The 27522-nt window shown below is 34.0% G+C and overlaps 1 protein-coding gene across 6 annotated transcripts in view; it reads right to left on the bottom strand.

Moving 5' to 3' along the window:
* Rps6ka6 (ribosomal protein S6 kinase A6) overlaps positions 1 to 23619 on the bottom strand; it is a 95736-nt gene extending 72117 nt beyond the window's left edge. Inside the window, exons 1-2 of one of the 6 annotated variants that reach the window (XM_026410537.2) lie at positions 22996 to 23113; positions 22535 to 22649 (exon numbers count right to left, since the gene is read on the bottom strand). In XM_026410537.2, the coding sequence (XP_026266322.1) occupies positions 22535 to 22621 (87 nt within the window). In that variant the 5' untranslated portion in view covers positions 22622 to 22649; positions 22996 to 23113. Of the gene's footprint in view, positions 1 to 20800; positions 20911 to 22534; positions 22650 to 22995; positions 23114 to 23536 lie in introns of those variants that run through there. The other 5 variants (XM_026410540.2, XM_026410538.2, XM_026410542.1 and 2 more) reach the window with 5 other exon arrangements.
* Positions 23620 to 27522: the final 3903 nt, after the last annotated feature.

Below are 27522 nucleotides of genomic sequence, written 5' to 3'. Positions count from 1 at the left end.
AAATCAGTAGATTGAAAAGATACCTGCATCTGTATGCTTACTGCAAAACTATTCAAAACAGTCAAGATAAAAAATTAATCTAAATGTCCACCAAAAGATAAAGAAAATATGTATATTTACTCAATGAAATTCCATTTGGCCATAAAAAAGTATAAAATCCTGTTGATTGTGGCAACATGTATGAGCCTAGGAGTCATTATCTTAAATGAAATAAGCCAGACACAAATCTAAAGACAAATGTAAGCTAAGCCTTAACCTTATCTGAAATGTCTGGGACCAGAAGAGTTTTGGATTTTTGATTTTTTGAGATTTTGGAATAATTTTTAATTTATTTTTCTTTTTTTAAATTTGCAAATACATTTTAGCTATCTTGGAGATGGAACCTAAACCTAAGCTCAAAATTTGTTTTATGTATGTTTTATAGACATACCCTTTTTTTTTCATGCAGCACTAAGGATCAAACATAGAACTTTGAGTATGCTAAGCAAAGACTCGACAACTGAGCTACAACCACACCTCCCTGAACATATTTTTTTCACCGAATGTTTTCTCTGATATAAGGGGGGTGACTCAAAATGGGTAGGGAGGGAGAGCATGGGAGGAAGATTATTTCTAGATAGAGAAGAGGGGTGGGAGGAAAAGGGAAGGGGAAGGGGAAAAGTAAGGATGGGGGAATGTGATGGTCATCATTATACAAAATACATGTATGAAGATTTGAATTTGGTGTCAATATACCTTATATACAGAGATATGAAAAATTGTGGTATATATGTATATTAAGAATTGTAATGCAAAAAAAGAGTAAATGTATAATGGCATAATTTGGCATGAACATACTTTATATACAGAGTTATGAAAAATGTGCTATATGTGGGTAATAATGAGTATAATACATTCCACTATTGTCATGTATTTAAAAAAATTTTTTAAAGATTTTTAGTGTGTCTCATGTGAAGTCTCCTATGGAATCCTCCGTTTGTAGCATCATGTTAGCATTGGAGAAGTTTGTGATTTTGAACCATTTGGGATTTCAGATTTTCAAATGAAGGATGATCTCTCCAGTGAAATTTAAAACACTGATATTAAAGAGGGAGAGAGTAAATAGTGTTACCAGAGGCTAGGAAGTGCACAGGGGATGAAAGGGTAGGGAGACATTAGTCAACAGGACAAAGTTACAGTTAGATAGGAGCAATAAGTTCTATTGTTAGCAGACAACCAGTTAATAATATTTTGTTCAGAAATATTTTGAACATTTCTTTTACAAAGAATTGATAAATTTTTAAGGTTATGTGTTAATTACCCTAATATGATCATCACACAAAATATACATGTATCAAAACATCATACTATACCCCTTAAGTATGTATAATCATTATGGGTCATTTAAAAATAAACTTTAACTTAAAATCACAAAACCAAAAAATGTTATTTGTATACAAAGTAATACACTATAAATAAAAACTTACATAATCATAAGCTTCTGACCTCACTGTTTTAGTTTTAATATGTCATAGTTTTGTGAGACAATTACTTTTAAAATAATGATAGAATTATTTTCTGTTAACTTGTAAAGAATTTCTCAAAGGAACCCAGGAAGGTACATACATAGTCTTGCATATATTCCTTGCTTTAAGAGTAACAAATTGAAGCCAGGCATGGTGTTGCATGAATGTAATCCCAGCAGATCAGGAGGCTGAGGCAGGAGGATCACAAGTTCAAAGCTAGCCTCAGCAAATTATTGAAACTGTAAGCAACTCAGCAAAACCCTGTGTCTAAATAAAATATAAAAAAGGGCTAGGCATGTGGCTCAGTGGTTAAGTTTTCCTGGATTCAATCCCCAGTACTAAAGAAAAAAAAAAAGAAATAAAAAACTGGAGAGATTTAAAAATAAGCATCTCTGTGTATTTTTATGCTAACACCACTCTCAATTTCTCTTTAAGTCTTTTAGCAAGGCATTTCCAAAAATAAGGAAGGGGGTGTTTTGCTTTGTTTTGCATTCACATAAAGGTTTCAATTTGTGAACTAAATTTTAAACTACCAAATTTTTTCAAACTTTTATTAATAGGTATGGTCGCCAGGAGACAATTTACCTTTTCAATCTTTTAGACTGAATTCCATAGTTTATATACTGTTATGGGAAATTTGATGGCATTTATAATTTCATGCAAAATGATTCACTTTGATCCTTTCTAGTTTTCGTAATGATTTTTGTTTTTAAGTTCTTAAAGATTTTACCCCAATAGGTTAGTCTTTTGAAACACCCCCACCTAACTATTGTCACTGCTACAAGGAAGAGTTTAGAAAGAGCAATTCTGGGAGCTGGGGTTGTGCTCAGCAGTAAAGCACTCAACTAGCATGTGCAAGGTGCTGAGTTTGATCCTCAGCACCACATTAAAAAAATAAATAAATAAAATAAAGGTATTATGTCCAACTATAATTTTAAAAAAGAAAGAAATAGCAACTCTGTTTCAAGTCAATCTGATAGAGTTGTCTCTTAAAGAAAATCTAAGGATGGGGAAAGCATATATAGCCTCCAGGCTCATCCTTTAAGTATTTAAAAGCAATTCTGAGTTTTGCTACACAATGAGTTAGCTGAAAAAAAGTCAGTATTCATATCCATGTATAAAAACAGAGTCAAAGCTAAATATAAATGATCTTTGACATATTCATCATTTTGAGCCATGTATATGTTTTTGAAAATCAAGACTCAATTACAAATCTCTCCTTTTTCCTCCATCTTACCTTATACAGACATCAATGAATAAACAGTCTTATTTCTTAAGTATCTTATTCATCTATCAGACTATAAGCTCCCTAAAAAAAGTATCACACCTTATATTCTTTGCTATCCCAAGATCTAGCATACTGTCTAGAAAATAAGACATCCTGGGAAAATATTTATGTAAAATAATAACTAAATTTGGAATCTAAATGAATTAAATTTATAAAATAACTTCAATAACTGCATACTTTTCCTTAGATTTTCTTACTTGAAATGTCTAAAAGCAACTTTGAAAGCTAATTTCATGAAGTTATTTTCAGTAAGACATTTTGCTTATCATTTCTGACTCTTAATTTTAAATTCTAAAAGCCAACAGGAATCCAGCTCATTCAAAATTATTTTTAAAATTCAGAGCTTGGATGAGTCATAAGATTTTTTTCAAAAGAATGTATCTTAGTATTTCTTCATATTTTACAATGTGCATGAAATAATTTCAAAGGGTTAGCAAGATTAGTATAAACTTCTCAAACTATATCCTAAAGCTGTTTGTCTATACTTCAGAGCATGGGCTAAATTTTGCCAATTGTTGTATGGCTTGTTACATAAGAACTATTTTTATTTCTTAACATCTTTTAAGATTTCTTTTTAAAATGATGAAGAATATATGACAGAGGTTTCAGTTCTTGGCTCACAAAATCTAAAATATTTATCATTTGGCCCTTTCTGGAAAACACTTAACATTCCTTGGCCTAACTATACAATTTTAACGAGCATAAACTAAAAAGTATGAGACTCCATTACCAATATGATTCTAAAACCTATACACTCAGAAAAATGAGAAATTATATCCCATCTGATTCAAATGTATGATATGTCAAGGTCATTGTACTGTCATGTGTAACTAATTAAAACCAATTAAAAAATAAAATAAAAAATATGCACAAAAAATTACAAGTTGACCTAGAAAGGAAATAATTAAAATTATTTACTCTGTGTAATTATACTCATCACAGTACACAAAGGATATTGCTATATCCAGAATATATTCAGTATTTCATAAAATTCAACCAATATTTTCAACTTACTTTTAGTCCAGTATTCCCTATACCTTTGTAATGTTTTCTTAAAAAGTGGCCAGAAAAGTGAATTCTTGTTTTTTTCTTTTCTTTTTCTTTTTTTAATATTTATTATTCAATTGTAGTTGGACCCAATATCTGTATTTATCTGTCTATCTATCTATCTATGTATTTATTTTTATGTAGTGCTGAGGATTGAACCCAGGGCCTCACACATGCTAGGCAAATGCTCTACCTTTGAGCCACAACCCCAGCCGCAAATTCTTGTTTTTCAATGCATTTTTAAAGCTAATAAGACAACCAGACTTGGTTGGCATAAAGTTGTGAATTTATCTTGCTTACAGATTTAGAAGCTGTTAATCTTAATAAAAGACTAATAGATAAGGATATTTAACTCACATTTTGGAATTGGCATAATTCAGCCAAATCATTTTAAATATTTTATTTGAACCATTGTACTGTTAACAATATTTAATACAAAGTAAATCAAGCACACCAGTTAGAATGTAAAGACTGAAATGATGATGATGACTTGTTTTTTTTCAAATTCAAAAGACAATGACACCCAAGTTGTAAAATTTATTCAATCTGGATAAGCTCTGAAAATATTACCCTAATACAAACATTACTGTCTATCTTCAGAGATGCTGTTATTTCTAGAAAAAAAATGATCATGCTATATGGCTTCTTAATAAGCTTTCTGAAACTTAGAGCCTAACAGTTTAGATAAAAGGGCTAAAGTCAGCTAGCTTTATGTTGTCTAACCAAGCCCATGTTTCCCAAGGTTTGTTTATATAGGGATCAGGATGTGGCTCATAATAGAGCACGTGACTACTAGATACAAGACACTGAAATTGATCCCCAGTACCACAATAAAGGGGTCAAAATATGTTGTGTACCTGTAGTTCCAGCTACTCTCTAGGCTGGAGATGGGAGGATCACTTGGAACAGTAGTTCAACATCATACAGGTAATGCAGTGAGACCCCATCTCAAAAAGAAAAGTCACATAAACTATTTTTCATATTGTAATCCAGGTTCTGAACAACTTCATTTTGAAAATAATAACAATCAGAATTGTTTAAAACTTCTGTTATTGCTATTACAGCCATATATATTTTATGCCATAATTTCAATATACACTAGCAACCAGATATGGAATATACAAAATCAAACATCAATGAATTAGGAACTACCATTAGTTCTAGGGTGAAAACCAGCCACATAGAAACCTCATCATTTCAATATCAATGTTGAGAGTCCAAGATACCTAAGAGATCAAAAATTGAAAGCAACTTATTTAAATATTAATATTTTTAAAAGACCAATGCATTAGAAAAAGTAAGTTTCCTTCCCCATGTGGGAAAAATGACTATAGGAAACACCGAAAAATATCAAGATGGGTATATGCCAAACATAAAAAACCCTCTCAAACTTCCAAAATCTAGTGCTAGGAGTAAGGGGAACTATGTAAGGCAAGAATGAAGTATAAATTGAATTGACATATATACTGAGGCTTATATACTTTCTCATTTTTTTTTTTTTTTTTTTTTTTTGGCACTGGCACTGAACCCAAGCATATTCTGCCACTGAGCTACATCTCCAGCCCTTTTTATTTTAAGACAAGGTCTCAGGATCTCACTAAGATGCCCAGGCTGTCCTTGAACTTGTGAACCTATTGCCTAAATCTCCAGGAGTACCTGGTAGGTGGGATTGTAGGCCTGTGCAAGAACACCATTTTTTTCCTTAGGCTATACTTTCTTGACAGTTAAGTAAGAGGAAATCAGGTACTAATATTTTTAAAGAATCTAAATGGTGAAAAAGATCAATCAGCAAACCTATGAGTAATTCCACATGAATTAAAACATTAACACCTCAGAAAAGTATTTTTTAAAAGCCTTATATAAATCTAAATTTATTATATATTATCTTTCCATTTACAACATTTCCTTGTGATTACAGAAGAATGGGTAGATAGTTAATTGGTTCTCAGTTATCAAGGCAGAAACCTGAAGCAATAATCAAATCAACTCTATTAAGTAACTATCCTACATTACACATACTAGACATTTATTTGGTAAACAAATGCATGCAAAATAATATTTAGAATCAATTAAAACCAATCCAAATATCATTATGCTTTAGAAAGGACTAGTGATTGTACTACTATTATACTACTACTGAGTTGAACTAAGCATATCTCTATAGTACACACCAGAAGGAATTTGTGGAACATTTGACTTTTTAAAAACTTTGATTCAATGACAGAAAAACAGCTTCCTGGGTTTCTATTCAAGCAGGAATTTGTTTACTCTGCTTAGCTGAAACCAGAGCTAATGGCTTTAATAGTTTTGAATAGCTCCAAAGTAGTCCCAATGCCAATGCACTAGCCTTCTGGTCAGTTTCATGTGGGCTACAACTTATGCTTTTAATAACTTTGCTTCCAAAGAATGCACATGTTATATAGGATATAAATGGAATACACATAAACACCAACCTGTGTACATACATGGTACTCTCTTTTTTTAAAAAGTGAAAACCTGTTAATAACCTTCAATAACTTGGCTTGACATGTGACACATTTAAAAGTAATAATATTTTATGAGTGCTTACAATGCAAAAGGTACTCTTCCGTGCTTTTTATATGTATTATGTTCTACTGTTATCCCCATTGTATAGTTAGAACAAGTAAGATAAGTAAGAGAAGTTAAGTAACTTGTCCAAGATCACACAGTAAATAAGAATTCAGAATTTGAATTCAGGTATTCTAGCTCCAGAACATCTCCTTTTATACTCTATGTTGTCCTGAGTGTCTAAAGGATCTGAGATGGCTAACAAAGTGTTTATACTTCTTTCTTTAAGTCAAAGAATAACAATCAACTTAATTAGCCCAATATTCTCATACTTCCACTTTGACATAGAAAGGCAAGAAGCACTTAGTACCATTATTCATGCTTAATTAAAGGAGATAGTTAAATGCTTCTCACAGAACTAATGTCTTTCTCTGTTAAAAGCAAAAAGAATACACATCTTTTACTTATTATGGGATCACTGGAAAGAAGAGAACGCGTGAAGGTGATTTTAAACATACACAAGTGGTGACTGCACAGAATGGCTGACTCAAGTGCATCATTATAGAGGATGTGGATTTCTATTTGGAAAGGAGAAAAGACTACAGATAATAATGTAAAATGGTAAAAATATAAATATTTTCTTTTCATTTATATGTTGCATCCAGGCATATTTTGCTGCAACTTATTGGACCTCTACAATCAATAACACTGATAATTTTACTCCTTTCTTGTTTTTTACAATTTATAGTTTTATTATAAACCAAGAATTTTGGACTTATAGAGAGCTATTATTTCAATATTGTACTTTTCATACTTGAACCTTATTTGCATGATATAAAGTTATTATTTTAAACAAAATGTAATTTAAGGGAGACTTATTTATAAATTTTGAGTAACTTATAACAAAATAATTTCCTAGGGTTTGCTAAACCAAACTAAAGAAAAAGAAAAAGGTTCCTGGGTTTGTTCCCCATGAAAACAGAAAAGAGATCAGTGTAGTAAAGGAAGAGGATTGAGAAGCAGGGAGGAGGGACAGGAAAAGAAAAGAATGGTAGAATGAATCTGAATAATTTTCCTAAGTACACATATGAATATGCCACAGTAAATCTGATCCTTATGGATACCCAAGATGCAGTAATTAAAAACTATAAATAAATAGAAAAGATTAGTAGAGAAAAGGAAACAGGGAGAGGGGGTTATAAGGGAAAGGGGAAGTTCTGGGAATAAAAAAAAATTCATTTGGTGTTCTATTTATTACATTTCATAAATTAATTTTCAGGTCAATTTTATGATAGAATTTCTTAAAGAAATACTTTAAAAATGTAGGAAGTGGTCACAATTTCTTTTTAAATATAATTTGATAGATTCCATTTTTAAATCTCAATACCTTATTAATAAGCTTTGAATCATGGCATTAGCTAACTAATGCTGGCAGCTGGAAGTTTGCTGGGGCCCCTTCGGCTGTGGTTCTCAACACTTTAACATAATCTAAGTAGTGCTTCCTTTACTATTACCTTTGGAGGGAAAAACAATAAAGTTTAATAAGGAAATTAGGGCAGTTTACTTTACAGTACCAGGTACTCAAAAACAAGAATAATGCTTGATTTTTCAAATTACTTTCCTGTTTGAATTGTTTCAGTGAAGTAAAATGTTGTACTTGTTCTTTTCAGAGTTGCCCACCCCTTTTTCTCCTTTGTTCAAAATGGTCCCTAATAGAATGAAATAATCCAAATACATAAACACACACACACACGCCCAAAGGAATATCCAAACTTTGTCAATTTAAAAAAGTGAAATATTTTTTTTAAAATAGCAAAAATAAGTCAATGTTTATAATGATTAACAAAATTCTAACACTCTAGGATTCCACTTTCTTGGCAAGTAATGGTTTCTAGAGTGTCTGCTAAAGTTTGTTCTGTTCGGTAATTTTCATGTCTAGCCCTAAGCAACTAACAGGTCACCCTCTACTAGAGAGAAATAAATTATTAGGGATACTATATAGACATGGGTAAGGGGATAAACAGAATAGCATAATTTCAAAGTGAAAAGAAAATCCACATTAAGAGATACCTTAGCCCGGTGTGGTGGCATATGACAGTTATGCCAGTGGCTTGGCTTAGGAGGCTAAAGCAGGATCTCAAGGCCAGCCTCAGCAACTTACTGAAGCCCTAAGCAACTTAGTGAAATCCTAAGCAACTGAGTAATACTGTGTCTCAAAATTTAAAAAATAAAAATATAAAAAAGAGCTAGGACGTGGCTCAGTGGTTAAGCACCCTTATGTTCAATCCCCAGTACCAAAAAAAAGGGGAAAAAAGATAAGAAATTCTGGCACCTTTATTTTTCCTCATATTTAAAGATAAATAAGAAAAATCACCTTAATGTGTTAAGAATTAATGATTACAGAGAAAATGTACAACAGAAATTATTTTCTTTCAAAAAGCAGAGCACTAATCTCTATCAGAAATAATTCCAAAAATAGTATTAATACCATATACCTATGTTCAGTAAGTGTAAATTTTAAAGTTCCATATAATTCATTAATTTTTTCAGGAGAAACATATATACATGACAAAAAGATAAAATAAATTTTATAACACTACAAAGGCAATTCAATGGAGAACAGAGTTTTTTTTCAATAAATGGTTTGAAAACAAGTGGACACATGGACACTCAAAAATAAATGGACCTCAACCTATACTGTCCACCATATACAAAGGGTACCTGGAAATAGACTAGAGTCCTAAAAACTAAGGCATGAAACTAAAAATAATTATGGGAGTATAGATGAATGAAAATTTTAGTGAACATGTATTTAGGGAAATATTTCTTAGCTATAATACCAGAGGCAAGATTCACATAAAAATAAAACTGATAAACTGGAAATTGTTGAAAATGAAATGTAAGCCATATAATGGGAGAAAATGTAAATTAATACTTGATAGACTTATTTCAGAACTCTCAAAACTCAATAAGAAATCAAAGCCCAATTTAAAAAATTACAAAAATATGAAAAGACAACTCACCAGATAAAACTTGTGTATGCCAAATAAGTGTATGGAAAATGCTTAGCAACATTTGCTATTAGGGAAATTTATTACAAAATCATAACTAACAGACTAGACCACTTGGAAGACAGTTTCAGGCAATGGAAACAAAATATATATTCTTGAAAATAAAGGTGACAACAGAGAAAAGATGTTAAGAGACAATAAACAGAACTTCCAAGAAATATTGGATAACATGAAAAGACAAGCTTAAGATTTATTAGGATAGATGAAGGCTCAAAGATACAACCCAAAGTAATGAAAAATGTTTCAATGAAATAATATCTGAAAATTTAATGAAAAACCAAATATAGGAGGCACACAGGACCCCAAAAATATAAAATAACAACAGACCCACACCAAAGCACATTATTATGAAAATGGTTAAAGATATAGAATATGGACAGAATTTTAAAGGCAGCCAGAGAAAAACAACAGGTCACATTTAGAGGGAATCCAATCTGGATCTAAGCTGATTTCTCAACTCAGACCCTCAAAGCTAGGAGGTCTTAGAATAATATATACTAATCTCTGAAAGAAAATGGATGCCAACCAAGAATACTATACTCAGCAAAATTAAGCTTCAGAATTAAAGAGGAAATAAAAACCTTACATGATAAAAGTTAAATGAATTCACAAGAAAGCCTGCACTACTAAACACACTCAATAGACTCAATAAAATAGTTCATCAAGCAGAATAAAAAACAAAATGGAAAACCAGCAGGGGGAAAAACTACACTATAAATATAGTAAATCAAAGGAGAAACTAATATAAAAGACACAGGCTGGAAGACAAAACACAACATTATGCTCTCTCCCAGAGACTTACTTAATAGGCAAAGAAAACCACAGACTGAAGGTGAAAGGATGGGAAAAATATCATTCACATGGATTTGTAAACAAGCAGAAGTTTCTATCCTGATATCTGATAAAGTAAACTTCAAGCCAAAGTTATTCAGAAGAGACAAAGAATGTCATTTCTTACTACTGAAGGTAATTATCCAACAACAAAAAATAATAATAGTAAATATTTATGCCTCAAATAATGAAATAACATACATCAAACAAAATCTTTTCAATTTCAAGAATCAAATGAACCATAACAAAATAATACTGGGCAATTTTAACATACAACTGGCTAGAACTTCCAAGCAAAAACTAAATAAACTGAAGTAAAAAATGCAATTATTAATTTAGACTTAACAGACATATATCAAATATTTCATCCATCAAAGTTTGAATACAGCCGGGCATGGTGGCACACACCTGTAATCTCAGCGTCTTAGGAGGCTGAGGCAGGACGATTGCTTTCAAAACGAGCCTCAGCAAACTAAGGCACTAAGCAACTCAGTAAGACCCGTCTCTAAATAAAATATAAAATAGGGCTGGGGATGTGACTCAGAGGTTGAGTACCCTGAGTTCAATCCCCAGTAACAACAACAACAAAAATGTTTGAATACAACCTCTTTCTCAGCAGCACATGGATCATTTTTTAAAATAGAATATACCTCAGGCCACAAAGCAACTCTTAACAAATACAAAAAAAAAGAGAGATAATACCTTGCATTCTATCACATCAGAATGGAATAAAATTAGAAAGCAATGACAACATTAAAAAATAGAATCTGCTCAAACGTCTGAAGAGTAAATAACACACTACTGAATGGTGAATGGATATCAGGAATAAAATTTTAAAAAAACAGGTAAATGAAAATGGCAACATAACATCAAAATTTTGAGGACACTAAGAAGGCAGTTCTAAAAGGAAAGTTCATAGCATTGAGCTCATTCATTGAAAGGATGAAAGACATCAAATAAATTATCTAATACTGCATCTAAAAGCCCTAGAAAAGGAAATAATCCACACCCAATTCAGTTTAACACAGGAAATAATTAAAATCAGAGCAGAAATGAGTGAAATTGAAACAAAAATTTTAAAAAACCAATGGGAAAAAAATTGGTTCTTTGAAAAAAAAATAAAATTATAAAAACTTAGCGAAGCCAACCAAAAGAATGAGGGAAAATCTCAAGTTATTAAAATTCAGGATGAAAAAAGAAATAACACCAGAGACACTGTTGAAATACTGAGGAAAATCAGAAACTATTTTGAAAATTTATACCCAATAAATTAGAAAACCTTAAACACACAAACTTCTAGAGACATATGACCTATGCAAATGAAATCAGGAGGACATAGACAATATAAACAAATCAGTTTCAAGCAATGGAATTGAAGATGCTATGAAAAGCCTACCAACAAAGAAAATCCCAGGACCAGATGAATTCTCAGCACAATTCTACTAGACCTTCAAAGAACAACTTACACCAATATTCCTGACATTATTCCATGAAATAGAAAAAGAGAAAATGCTTCCATTCTATTCTATGAAGCTAGTATCACCCTGACACCAAAATCAGACAAAGACACATCCAGGAAAAAAAGTTTCAGACAAATATCCCTGATGAACATAGATGTAGTAAAATACTGGCAAATTGCATACAAAAAGACATTAAAAATATAGTGCAACATGATCAAGTTGGTTTCAACTCAAGGATGCAAGGTTGGCTCAATATATGGAAATCAATAAATGTATTTCACCATGTAAACAGATTTAAAGACAAGAATCACATGATTATCTCAAAAGATGCAGGAAAAACATCTGACAAAATACAGTATCCAATCATATTTAAATGATAGAGAAACAAGGAAAAATGGGAACACACCTCAAAATTGTAAAGGCAATATAAGTTAAACCCAAGGCCTAAATCATTCTAAGTGGAGAAAAACTGATATCATTCCCTCTCAAATCTGGAAAAAGAAAAAGATGTCCTCTTTCATCACTTTTATTCAAAATCATCCTTGAAACTCTAGCCAGAGTAATTAGAAGAAATAAATTAAAGGGATTTGAATAGGAAACAAAGAGCTCAAAGTATCTCTGTGAGCTAATGAAGATTGTATATTTAGTAGACTCAACAAACTCTACCAAAAAACTTGTAGGACTCATAAATAATTTCAACAAAGTGGCAGGATATAAAATTAACAATCATAAATCAACTTTGTTCTTTGGGCTGGGGTTATAGCTTAGTGGTAGAGCACTCGCCCAGCACATGTGAGGCACTGGGTTCAATCCTCAGCACCATTATAAAAATAAATAAAGGTATTGTATCCATCAACAATTAAAAATATTCAAAATAAAAATTTGTGTTCCTATACACCAATGAAGAATCTGCTGAAAGAGAAATTAGGAAAATTATCCCATTCACAATTGTCTTAAAAAAAAAAAACTTAAGAATCATTCTAAAAAAACAGTTGAAACCCTTTATAACACAAATTACAGAACCCAAAAGAAAGAAACAGGCAAATCTTAGAAGAAGGAAAGATCTCCATGTTCTTGGATAGCCAGAATTAATACTGTCAAAATGGCCATACCAAGAAGAGCAATATACAGATTCAATGCAATTCCCCACCAAAATTTCAATGACAATCTTCATAGAAATAGAAAAATCAGTTATGATATCCACTTGTAAAAATTAAGAGGCCCAAAATAGAGAAAAAAAAATCCTTAGTGAGAAATGTGAAGCAGAGGGCATCACAACACCTCATCTTAAATGAGACTGCAGAGCTATAACAACAAAAACAATATGGAATTGGTACCAAAACAGGCATGAAGACCACTGGACCAAACTAGAAGACCAGAGACAAACACACATAAATACAGCTGTCTCATACCAGACAAAGATGCCAAAAATATACATTGGGAAAAAGATAGCCTCTTCAACAAATGTGTTAGAAACTGGAAATTCATATATAGTAGAATGAAAATTAACACCTCTCTCTTACCCTGCACAAAATTCAACTCAAACTGAATCACAGAAGTGATACTAAACCTGAAACCCTGCACCAACTAGAAGAAAATAGATGCCAAACACTCCAACATGTCATCTTTGGAACTAACTTCCTCAACAAGACTCCTAAATTCTAAAAAGTAAAATTAAAAATATGGGATGGTATCAAACTAAAAAAGCTTCTTCACAGCAAAAGAAACCATTGAGTTTGAAGAGAGAACCTTCAGAATGGGAGAAAATCTTTGCCACCTGCACCTCAGATAAGGCATTAATTTTCTGGATGTACAAAGAACTCAAAAAGCTTAACACACAAAAAAAAAAAAAAAACCAAATACCCTAATCAATAAATGGGCAAATGAACTAAACAAACATTCTCAAAAGAAGAATTATGAACAATCAACAAATATGTAAAAAGTGTTAAACCTATCTAGCAATTAAAGTAATGCAGATTAAAACTACAGTGAGATTCCATCTCTCTCTAGTCAGAATGGGAAATGTCAAGAATACAAGTAACAGTAAATATTGGCAAGGATGTGGGGAAAAAGCTACAAACATACATTATTGGTAGGACTGCAAATTAGTACAACCACTATGGAGAGCATTATAGAGATTCCTCAAAAACTAGGGATAGAATCATAATTTGGCTTAGTTATTCTACTCCCTTATACATATCCAAAGAATTTTAAAATCAGCATACTACAGTGACACAGCCACATGAATATTTGCAGCAGCATAATTCACAATAACTAAGCTATGCCACCAACCTAGGTTCCCTTCAACAGTTGAACTGATAAAGAAAATGTGGTTTATATACACAATGGAATATTACTCAGGCATAAAGAGAATGACTTAATGACATTCATGGATAAATGGATGGATCGGAGACTATCATGCAATTGAAATAAGTCAATTCCCCCCACCAAAAAAAGGTAGAATATTCTGATATGTGGATACAAACACATAACAATGTTGGAAGGGGAAGAACAGAAGTTGAGTGGATTATACAAAGGAGAATAATGTCAAAGGAGGAGGAATAAGATTAAGACAGTGGAGTGAATCTGACATAACTTTTGTATATACTTATATGAATACACTGCCATTTATCTCAACATCATCTACATCCACAAGACTGCGATCCTAATTAAAATAAGGTAATTTTAAAAAGAAGAATTCAGAGAAAACAGAACTCTTACACAGCATCTCCAGTAATAAGTATTTATCCAAGACAAATGCAAAGTTATTTCAAATCAAGATCTACAAATTCATATAATGACTTCATTGATTATTGCCCCAAACTGTTAATAACCCAAATGTCCTTCATATGATTAATGGATAGACCAACTATATTAAATATATGCAACAGAATAATGCAGAGCAGTAATAAAAGACCTGACACAAAATCATGGACAAGGACCATACGAAATAAATAAAACTAACATTGTGTACAGATCTTACATTACTAAATGATCCTTTTTTAACATCCATATTTGCTTCTCTTAAAAAAAGTCTTATAAGTATTCATTTACTGTTACACAAATTCCCTATATATGATAAACATAGTAAATATTTAATTATTGTGCCAGAAATTCTAGAGCTAAACATCTCCATTTGTAAAATGAAGTATAAAATCAAAATCATCTCTATTCCAGTATATAACTAATCAATATGTGGTTTTCTGTATACACCCACGTAAGTTTAAAATGAAATTATTTCAGACAGTATTCATTTATGATTGCAGCTGCCCCAGGTCAACAATCATGAATATAAAGGACTTTCATTATATCAGACCAAATAACTTTTTCTTTTTCCTTCATTCTTGAACTTTGGCTATTCTCATTTAGTACAATTTCTTCTTTACATACCCCACCTCTCCCCCCTAATGCTGCATTTAAGAAAAAATAAAAGTTGTTTAAAATTTGATATTTGGTCCACGTTTCCACTAATGATCTTTTCTCCTTTGTTTTCTGAAATTTTATCCACTCTCATCCTGAGTAATTTAATACACCCATAATTACTCTCTCTTATCCATCATACTTTTTTAGAATTTGTAATCCATTTTTACTTACTCATATCTTTATAGCTAGTTTCAACTGTGTAATTGACACTAGCAAAATACTAATGTAAGATTTCCCCCAGAATCCTCAGTAAATATATATTTTTTTTAATTTTCTCATTTTGAGACAGAAAATTCCCCCCTTAAATAATCTTTAGATTTATAAAATGATCTTAACCAATTAATTTCATTTTTCTCAAAATTTAATTGAGCATATTTATGTAGGTTCACTTTTAAGTTCTCTATTGTGTTCCTTGATCTGTGTGTATACTTTGACAAATACCACATTGTCTCAATGTAGTTTCATGGTAAACTTAACATCCAGTAGAATGATCCCTGCATTTTACTTTTCTATTTTAACAATATGTTAGAGCTTCTAGGTCCTTTTCTAACTTTAAATTAAGTTTTCCTTGTCCCACAAAAACAAACAAAAGATAATACAGGATTGCTGGGATATTAATGACTTTTATTTAAACCAAGTAGACACATGTTTATTGAATCAGCATATCTGATATGGTTTCCAACAACTTATCTATGTCTTCTCCTTGTTTTCAATGTTATCCTTATGGGGAAGAGTGCAATGCAAAAAAGGAAAAGGCAAGGACTTAAAGCAATCTAGTTTCAATTTCCAGATAGTCCTTTCACTGATTTGCCTCTTTCTCATATGTGTAAAAGGTCCATTTGTCTTAGTGAGCAGTTATGAAGAGTGAAAACGCTGAATTAGATAATCTATATGAAGTATCTAATAGTGTCTGTTCCATACTACATGCTCAATAAATGCCATGTCTTTCTCAAGTTTAGATATATTTAAGAGGGAATGAATTTCAGTGTATTTGGGGATATAAAAATTATAGTAGGATTGCTATATTTACTCTTAAAGTTTGTCCCTAACCATTTTATACAAGAAGCAGATAAGTTCTAAAATAATAATAATTACACATGGCCTTTGGGATTTTTGTTTAGAGATTTAATGTAATATTTATTATTTAAAATGGTAACTAGCCCCTTACTTAGCTAATAATGAGTACACAGTTTATTTAACCTGCTAACTTGGGGGCTGAACCAGATCAAAATTATTAGGACACTAGTATTTGATTTTTACTCTTACGGAAAAGCAAATTATTCTAACTAAACAGCATGAGCATACAAGACAGCTCAAAAACCTCTTTTGGCCCCAGTCATATCTTAAAACAACAACATAATAAAACATACAAATTTATTTTCCTAATTGCTAGCTGAGAAACTGATATTTTTTTTTTCTTTTTGCTCAATAATGAGAGCTACATGATTTCTCTTTTGGCTTTGGCCTACAGTTGTGGTTTCTTTACTCTGGCTATACATCAAAATTATGGGGAATTGTGGGGAATGATGTTCAAGGACCCCTCCATATCAGTTAATTTGAGCATTTTTGAATTGAGCAATGGCATGAGTAATTTTTTGAACTCCCAGGTTAATTTAACATACATCCAGAATTGAGAAATACTAGCCCAATACTTGCCCAAGGAAATTCAAAGCCAAATTTATAACAACTATATTTAAACATTTAGTAAACCCCCTAGTACCTAGTTACTTATGTTCTATTTCATACTGCACATCCATTCTCCACCCTTTGCATACATTTATCACTTTATCTTATCCCTTACACCCTAAATATCAAGCATTTGTTTTCTGATTTTATTTCCTATACCAAACACTTAATGAAATGAAGCAAGACATTAAGTAATACATACACTCACTCTCTATATCTCATATATAGCAGCACCAACTACTTCAAATGTATAAATACAGGTTAAAATCTATCAGTAAAATCAGTCACAAAGAATGCCTTCAGGATAATTCAGACAATCTCTCTATCATCCACAAAAGCCAGATGACATTTGGCTCTAAATCTCCTTAGTGTCCAACTCTTTTTCCCATCTAAAAACAAATAAAAAGAGAATAAAGTTCACCAAGAAAAGAAAAACTATTAGCAAGAACAGTATATAATCCTTAGGAATAACATAAATGAGTAAACATTATATGACAAATTCTTACAAAGTACTGAAAGGCTTACCTCTAGATTCCATGTGCTTACCAACTCTTGAGAACTGCTGCTAAATAGGGTAATATCACCAACCAAGGAAACAATTATGAGAAAATTTTAAAAATACTGATTTCCTTCTTGAAATTACAGATGAAAAAGACTATGAGAAGGGTAATTTTGAAATAATATGGTCTAAGAAAGCAACTGTACCACAGATGGAAGTAATGATTAGCTCTCTTGATGAAATATACAAGATAGTATAATACAGAGGCCCTGCCCTAGAGGAAGTGACCTGAATATTTCCAGACAAGACTAGCTTAAAGAAAGACAGACTTGGACGAATTTGATGGCTTTTAGTAAACCTAGTAAAATCGTACAAGAAATATAGATGTCCCTGTTCTCTTTTTCACATTCCAGAAAGAAGAACTAGTCACTTCTGTACCTATGTACTCTAAACAACACTCTATACCCATGGCTGATTAGAAGAAAAAAAAAACATGAAAATTTTCTAGCTAGTAACAAGTATATTCTCCTTTAATAGAAAAGATTTTAAGCATGCCAAGCATGACCAGAAATCTTTATTGAATGATCTGCTATTGCACAAGACAATATTAAAGAGGAGGGAAGTTTACATTGGTTTTTTATCTTACTCTGCTACAAAGACCTATTTATCATTTTATTAATCCAGTGGCTAATACAAACATAATGACAGACACATTAAATATACGTTAAATTAAATTAATTCCTATCACCACACTTCTAATCTGTTATATATTATTCCCTCTTATTCCCCAACATATAATCAGTTACTAAATTCTAGTTAGTCTACCTTTGCCAAGTCTTTCCTCTTGTTCATAGTTCTACCCCTTCCATTCTAGTTCAAAAATTTCACTACTATTTCCATTAACACAATAACCTCATAGCTGGTATTCCCCACCTTTAGTATCTCCCCTACTACAATCCATCCTCCACACTACCATTAGTTATTTTTCAATGCACAAATTTGATAATGTCACTCATGTCCTCAAAAACCTTCAATACCTCCCAATTATAAGACATAACTGAACACTTAACTGGCTTTAAAAGTTCCATAAATCTGGGTGTCGTCTTTACATTTCTTACCTCATTTTGCACCATATCCCCACTTCTACGCCACAAATTTGTATTCTCACAATATCACATATATGAACAATATTACACATATTTCCTTCTTCCAAGAACACCTCTATGCTTTTGCTTATATTGTTTCCCATTTACCTGAAATATGTTCCTTCAATCTCTGTCAAAATATTACTACTCCATAATGCCCTCAAATTCCATTTCCTTCACAAGGCTTTAACAGATTCATTCTAAACTACTCCCATCATTCTAACCCAATTATTGATGGTTTTGTGTCTTTATGATAATAATTTATACACAATCCTGCCTAGCTCACCTGAATTTAAACCTGTAGGAGTAGGGTGGGATTTTGTGATGTAATGATATATTGTAATGTAATTTTAATATGGCATTTCACATTATAACTCTGTGTACTGCATTGCCTATATTCAATAAATACAATGAATTAAATGATTCCTACTATAACAAGAGTTCCAAATAGAAATTCAAAAAAAAAGAATCAATAAAACACTTTATTGCCCAGTTATAATAATGAAATTGTTTATCCATATTCCTCAAAGTTTTCCTAAATATAACCTCATATTTTATTCCTGAATCACCCTATTTGTGATTACAAATGTGCAGAATAGGAGCTCCAATATATTTAGATGAAGTGGTCATATTTATGAAGAAGGTCTTTAAAAAAAAACTTTCCATTAGTGAGGGATCCTGGGGATATCTAAATCCCAAGGATTTTAATATAAGTGAAAAAAATTCATAGTTTAGTGGGGAAAGACAAAGACCTATTGTTAATGGAGACCTACAATGTGCAAAACACCTTGCTAAGTGTATAAAAACTTACACTGCATTCCCTTTACTTAAAACTTTTGAAGATATTTTTCTCCCATTTACAGATAAAGAAACTGAAGTTCAGAGAGCTATACACTGGATCCCACAGCTAGTATGGGAGTGAGTTTGGAACAGATTTATCTGACTCCAAAGAACATGTTCTCTGCTCTATTACTACCAGATCACATAAAATTAAACTTTCAGTTTTTTTTCCCCAATCTGCAAAAGAGTTGCTATCCTAGTTAAATTTTTAAAGTTTGTAACTTTAATCTCAAATTGTATTATCGGTGACATAATATCACTATTAAAACTAACTTCCTTAAACAAAAGCAGTATTGTTAAAGAAATAATATAAAATCAGCAGTTTAATATTATATGATATGCAATTTTAAAACCCTACAATCAACTACTCTTTAAAGAAACAGGCACTCCTTCACCAAAAAATTTTTAAAAAATAAGTACATAAACTCTAATGCTCATGAAACTAATTTGTATAAAGTTCACATTACTCAAATAGTCTGTACTTCATAAACAGCCCACTAATGACATATACTCACCCCATCTCAAGTAATACCTCTTCAGTGATCCTGACAGAATCCAGGCAAAAGCTAAAACTAGCTTCCTGAGTCAGGGGGGTAACCTTTGAAGTTCCTATTCCCAGTAGACCTAATTGAGATAGTACCTTAGCTCTGAAAACCAGAGTTCTCACTTAATCTATGTCCCCTCTTCCAAGAACTCTCTTCTCAGAAAGCATGAAGCCCATATTTCCCTTTCTCAAACCCATTGCCATCTTTCACTGGAACCAAAGTACTTCTTATTTAAAACCTTGACACATTTTACCAAAGGATAAATTTTCAAACAGTGGTTAGGCTTTTCATCATTATGCCTGCTTCTTCTATTATGCCCTGATTTAAAAATGTAACTATTCATAATAAGTTTTTCTTGTGCAAAAACATGTTAAGAGTCTCAAACAGCAAATATACAAACTTCTGAATGGCAAGTCAATGGTTAACAATTGCCCATACAAGTAAGATAGGTAAAAGATAATACTGAAAGAGATACCAAAATATATTGTAGTGTCTATAATATTTAATCTTACCAGGATTCAACACACACAGAGAAAGTGACAGAAATTATTTCCTTTGACATTAAATTTAACCTATTTTTACCTACATTTTCTTTCAGAATTCTACCACATTTAAAATATGCATATTATATAATAAAAGCACCTTAGTCCTAAAAACTAATAGTTATAGGTTGTAAAGTTCATACTTGAAGCAAGCATTTCTAAAGCCAACATCAACATGAAATTAAATATATATTCTAGGAAGTAAAATTATTTCCTTCTTATCAACAGAATATCATTAAAAGCAAAAAGTCTTCTAAGTACTAAGTGTATCTGTTCAAATGTAGCATTAAATTTTCACCTATTTTAATTAAGTCACCAACAAGGCTAAATTTAACCAATCTTAATTGTTTTAGACAAAGAAGGCAGAAATACTACCTTCACCACATTACCTTCACCTTTCGTTTTACTTCATAGGGATTAACAATTTCCACTTGAGTATTTTTCCAAATTGCTGAGGTAGAGAGACCCATTGTTAAATCTCTACAATACCTAAAACATACTGCAAACAATAAAAAAAACCATATGTGGTAATTACAATTTAAAACATACTACATTCAAAATTAGCTAAAATAATAAATAGTACACATGCAAATGGCTCCCCACCTCCCATCCCATCCTTATATTATAGCATTTAACTTGTTATCAACAAAATATCTGTGACTATATCAATAGACTACACACATGAAATAAAACAAATAGTTTTATGTACTCTTGAATAGTCTAGAAATTAAGCCCCTCTTTGTTTAGTACATACTAGTCATAAGAGATGAAGAATGTTAAACCATATGTTGGTACAGCCTAGTTCACTAGTAAAATATTTCCTAAAAAATATAAAGGGTTCAACTTCAGGGTACTTCTGATTTTATTTCCACCATATTTCTTGTTGCATGTTATTCTAATATGTAATCTAACTCGTTTAGTTGCAAAAAAAATTAAGGAAAGCAAAACAGAAGAAGATAACCATAAGAAAATCATACAACTGTCCAAAGTGTTTTTTTAAAGATGGAGTAAGTACTTGAAGACAAAGTTGCACCCTTGAGATGTACAGGAGTGCAAGTTTTCCTTAAAATAGCCTACTAGTAATCAATTCGGCATTTGTCAACTATTTTTAGGAGGTGTATAGTGACTTCTTCCAGAGTAATATGCTGTTGATTATTTACCAGAAAAGGATCTGATGTTCTGTTATGATAGACCTGTTTTTTTATATTTAAAAGTTGCCCGCTTTTTATAACAACAAAGTACTTGTGCACATCTAATTTCTCACGGCACTGCTGACCAAAGCCCAAACAGAACAGTTTCAGAAGAGAAGCGGGAAGAGAGGCGAACCAAAATTTTGGTTGAACCTCCTTAAGTCTTACTAAAGATTCGTCTTATAAAGGCTAGCTAGGGTTCACTTTAAGTCTTCCTTTAAAGACCAACGGGGCGGGGACTGAGAATGGGGAAAAGCAAAGGAGAGAAGGAAAAGGGCAGCAAAATAAGGGGACGTGAGAAGAGGCAGCAGAACTTCACCTGAATGTAGATAAACCCGGCCAACTGTTCATCTCTACTTGAGGTGAAAAAATAATAACAAGCCACAAAAAAAAAAAAAAAAAACGAGAAAGCTAAGTTATGAAGAAACTCTCGTCCCTCTGCAGAAATGTCCCCAGGGTAACTTCGTCACCTTGGTGTTTTTGTTGTACTGGGTTCTAAAGCTCCCAGGGTTTAAAAGCGAGTCGTATGCAGTCCGCAGAGGTCCCCTGAAGTCTTCCCAGCAAGCAAACCCAGCTCATAGGAGAAAGAGGGACGCGCCAAGTCAGGCACGGCACCCCCGGCGTCCCCCAGTCTTACTTCGGGTTGGAAAGTGGAGAAACTTAGTCACAACAACTCCAGTATAGCCAATGAGACAGGCGTTTCCGAGGCCCAGCTGGGGCTGCACTCTACACAGAAGCCCGCCGCCTCATCCCCACCCGCTCCCCAGGGAAGGCACAACTGGGACAACGCGTGCTCCACCGCCCTGCAGCCTCAAAGGGGCTTGCCTGGGAGCCCCGCTCTCTTCCCCCACGCCCTTTCTCTCTTGGCCCCCAACTAGGGTCCTGTAGCAACAAGGGTAGTTGGCTCCAGGCTATCTTGGCCACCACACTAACCTCGCCACTGTTCGTGCCGCCGCCGCCACCACCGAACACCTCCATGTCTTGGTCCCAGGGCTCTTCCTGAGGAGGGATTGGTAGCATCGCGCTTTCAGGAGCACTCGAACAGGAGCTGCGGACCGCCAGCGCGGCAGTGCATCCTGTCTATTGAACTGGCCCGCTGCTGCCACCGCCGTCTCGGCTGTGACCCCCAGCCCCGCCTTCAGCAACCGCTGCCCTCGCCGCGGGGTCCCTCAGAGGCTGGGACCCAGGGGTCTCCGCCGCACACTGCTGCTCCCATAGAGAAGACAACTCTGTGCTGTCTCTCCAAGAGCTGCCGCTTGGCTCTTGCGCACCACTGCCGCCGGCGCGACAGCCGCTTGACGGTGACCACCCCCCCCAAACCCCCAGCTAACCCCCTTCCTCAGGCCCCCTCCCCGCTCCCGGCTCTGTCAATATGGCGGCAGCGGCGGCGTTACCTGTGCGGCGCCTGGAACCCCCCACGGCGGCAGCACGGCGGCGTCACCCGAACGTCAATGGAGATTCCCCAGACTGGGGTGAGGGGGGTGGGAAAGAGGGGCGGGGTGAATGCGGGGGACCGCGTGGTGGGGGTGGGAAAGAGGGGAGGGGGGCGTGCTAGGCGGGGGAGGCGGGTGAAGAGTAGTAAAAGCCACTGCTAGCGTCTCGGTAAACCTGCCCACTTCACGGAGCATGCGCGGCGCTCTTTACACATGCTCAGCAGGCCCTCTTAGAACTACAGAGCAGCCTTGCTGGCGGGAGGATTCCCAAAAAGAATGTGGGTACTGGGGGACCCTCCGGAGCGCTTGATTGGCCAGTGCTAGAGGAGGATTCCGGGAGTACCTACTTGCGGGGTTCACGAAAAACAGGTGTCCTATATGCAGAACCACGCCCATTTCAGTACTTAGTGACAAATACTAGGGCGGGGATTTTACTCCAGTAGACGCTAGCCTTCCAGAAGCTAGAGGCAGGAGAGAATGGATTTAAAAGAAATTAGAATACCTGTGATCCTTACCCACAGCTCCTTGTCCCTCTTCAAGATCCTCCGGATACATGCCTTCACGTTACTGATAACAGAATGTTTCCAATATGTGTGTGTGTGTGTGTGTGTCGCGCGCGCGCGCGCGCGCGACACACACACACTATTTATTGAACTCTCCTTGTGGCGATGAAGACAGGGTGTATGATGCTAACCCTCCCTCGACCCGCTCTGAGAATACTGGATCTTTAGGGACAGTAATTGTAATTCTTCTATCTTCTCCAAAAGAAGCTTTACTGCTTTGCTCCTGTGAGCCTCACACTGTAGTCCTCAGTAGTGATATTACGGAGATAAATAAAGTATGGTCTTCTACATAGGTAATGGATGATCAAAACCACTCATCAAAACATTTTAGACTTCAAAACAAACAAACAAAAAAAAAACAGTTATTCCAAACCTTTGACACTTAAAGAGACTTAAAAGAGCAACTGCAACAGCTCCTAAGCTAGCTCAGTACCTTGGAGAGGTTTCTAATATTCTGCATAAAACTCACACCACTCCTTCCCCCTTCTACACTTACAGTTGTGTTGTGCTTGCAGAGAACACTGAACTATGCCCTCCATTTATTTCACCATCTGGCCTCAAGAGCTAAGAAAGCAAAACAAGCTACAGAGGTTGGCAGTTAATTACGAACAAGAATCACCAACAGTGCTCTCCCATTTATTCTGCTGAAAATCCAGAGAAAAAGGCGAGCTTTAGAGATAGGTTCTGTAAAAGTGAAAGATTTTAAAGTAATGGGAATATGAAAATGGGAATTTGAAAATGGGTTTGTGAGTGCATACAGGCAAATAAATTTGTTTGGCAGAAGTGACAGTGTTTTAACTAAGGCTAATCCTTTTGAGCTGAGTCTATTCCCCTATTGCTTACTCAAAGGGTTAGTTCTGGAACCACCACCACCACACACACACACACACACAAACACACACATCATCTTCCACATCATCTATTTTCTTCTTTCTATTGAATCATTCCCACCAGCAGAAAGCATGCTGTTTTGACTTTACCTTGGTATCTAATACAGTTCAAGACTACCTTTTCTTTAAATATTTTCTTCACCTGGCCTCCAAAACAAACAGTTCTTGTTTTGTTTCTACATCATCGGAGATTTCTTCTCAGTCTTCTTTGCTGGGCCATCCCTCATCTTTCCAATCTCTTACTGTTGTAATTTCAGACTCAACCTCTGTCTTCCCCAGAATTCCAGGTATCCCCACATCCCATATAGACCCATGGATTACTCATTCTTAAAGTCATGACTCCTGCCTGCAATTGTCTATTCAACATCTGTACTTGTATATCTCAAATTTAACCTATTCAAACCTGACTCTTGATTTGACCCCAATAAGTTCCTCCCCTAGTTTTAACCAAGCCAATTAATGATCTGCCCCCATTAACCTAGTTTACTGATTATTTCTCACTTCAGAGTATCCTTCCATAATCATCCTATCTAAAACACCACCCCCATAAATCTTTCCCCCTCACTCTGATTTTTCATCTCAAAATTATTTTCCTCAGAGCATATCTGGAACATAATGGGACTTGGTAAGTGTTTTCTGAATAAATTTGTTTTATTGCTATTTTCATGTACTTTTGATAAATACACTATATCACATATATTACGAAACTTCCCCAGAATTAATATATTCACCTTTGCTTCATACATAAAATTGAATCTAGGGACTGGGGGTACAGTTCAGTGGTCAAGTGTGTGCATGCTTTGCATGTACAAAGCTTTGGGTTCAATATCCAGCAGCAAATAAACAAACTTTCATATGTGTTCATTCATCATTCTCTTTAGATTGAAGGGAGAACAGTAAGGTAGAAGAAGGTGGTCAGGGGAAGGAATGAAGGAAGGGCAAGAGAAGGTACTGGGATAAGGAATTGATCTAACTATTTTATGTGAATGTACAAGTGTTCCACAATGAAACCCACTATTACGTATAATTATTATACACCTATAAAATTTTTTGAAAAAAGAAAAATTCGGGCTGGGGATGTGGCTCAAGCGGTAGTGCGCTCAGCTGGCATGCGTGCGGGCGGGTTCGATCCTCAGCACCACATACAAACAAAGATGTCGTGTCCAACAAAAACTAAAAAAAATAAATAAACATTAAAAAATTCTCTCTCTCTCTGTCTCTCACTCTCTCTTTAAAAAAAAAAAAGAAAAATGCAAACTCTTACTAAATCCTCCTAACTACCCAAAGGCAAATAATATGTATTATTCAATGCTTTCCATACAAACTGTGAATATTAAATGATTATTTTCAAATGTTTAATTGCTATTTTTTTTATTTTCATCAAAATATCTATATCTATTTTGATATAGATTCAGATACTTCTACAAAAAGAGATATATTCCATGGAAAGTTTAAATCCATAGGCCTATGCCTTTGTAATCCTTAAATAATTAAAACCAGTGAGTGTTTATGACAATTATTATATCCTAGTAAATAGAGAAACACATCTAAATCACAGGATAATGAGAGTTTAAAGGTCCCCTGACCATACACCCTTTAAAAATGGTAATTGGATCTGAGAAGCTTACTAATTTCACCACCATACTATGTACAAAACACTGCCTAGGTGATCTGGAGATTGCCAAAATCAAGGCTGCCCTTGGTATTGGGTTACACAAAAAATACACACAAAAAATGCATTCAGATATTTATGGGGAATTAAGTGTTAGCAAATTACTATAGTCAGCCAGGCAAGGTGTCGCACACCTTTAATCTCAGAAACTCAGGAGCCTGAGGGAAGAGGATGATGAGTTCAAGAGCAACCTCACCAACTTAGCAAGATCCTAAGCAACTTAGTATCTGTCTCCAAACAAAAAATAAAAGGGATTGTGGATGAAGCTCAGTGGTAAAGAGCCTCTGAGTTCAATCCCAGTATAAAAAACATATAAAACAAACAAATAAATAAAGTAATTATTCAAATGATTTTTTAAAAATTACAATAGTAATAGTCACTCAATTCATATCTCATATTCCCTGAAAAGTCATTCCTGACAAACTGAAATACTCTCTCCCTGTGGTAGTAGAAACAACATAAGATAGGCAACTTGATTCCTTGTTTTAGGTTATGGCTCAACCACCACCTAGATATTGGAAAAAATATTATTGATCTTCAGGATACTCATTTGTAAAATAGGGAGAAGGTTAGGAGTAAATGAACTTATTAAAGTTCCCTTCCAGACTTACTGTCCTAGCACCAATTGTCCATACTAATTCATTCCAACTTTTAAGTTTCAATTAGTGTGATCAACTTTATGCCCCACAAGTTGCAGATCTATCATCATTGTTTGTGACAATTCTCCAGGACCCTTACCCTAGCCTTAATTCCTGTTTCTTTTCCAGTGACTCTTTTCCTTTATAAGTCATCTCTAACCCTTTGATGACTGAGCTTAGTTTCCCTGATTTTGATAGTACTCTCTAAAGAACTTGGTTTTTACAAACATTCTGGCTTTTGTTAATTCCTGGACATGACAGGAAAATACTCCCACCTCATCTACCTCTGGCCCTAGGGATCTAAGACTGAGTACCTGCCTATCTGCAGGGCAGCCAAAAGAAACACCATGACCCAAGTACTAGCAAATTTTCAAGTACTGATTTTAGATATTTTTACTGTTACTATTTTAGTTGTTATTTTAAATATTTTATTATTTAACCTCTTGTATGTTTTATAAATCCACAGTCTCCAAAATTATTGAAGTCATATGTATTTTGGAATTCAGAATTTGGTGCTTTCAAAAGATAATATAGCACATATACTTTGTAAAACAGAACACAATAATCAAAAGTAATACCTTGAATGACACATGAATGAATATTGTTTTCAGGTGGAATAAATGAGGACTATAACTAGCTTTAAAACCTCCTCTTTTTAAAATATTTATTTTTTTGTTATAGATGGACACAATATATTTTATTTTTATGTGGTGCTGAGAATCAAA

Source organism: Urocitellus parryii, chromosome X, assembly GCF_045843805.1.
Source record: "Urocitellus parryii isolate mUroPar1 chromosome X, mUroPar1.hap1, whole genome shotgun sequence".
Classification (NCBI taxonomy): domain Eukaryota; kingdom Metazoa; phylum Chordata; class Mammalia; order Rodentia; family Sciuridae; genus Urocitellus; species Urocitellus parryii.
This window is presented reverse-complemented; position numbering and strand designations above follow the sequence as displayed.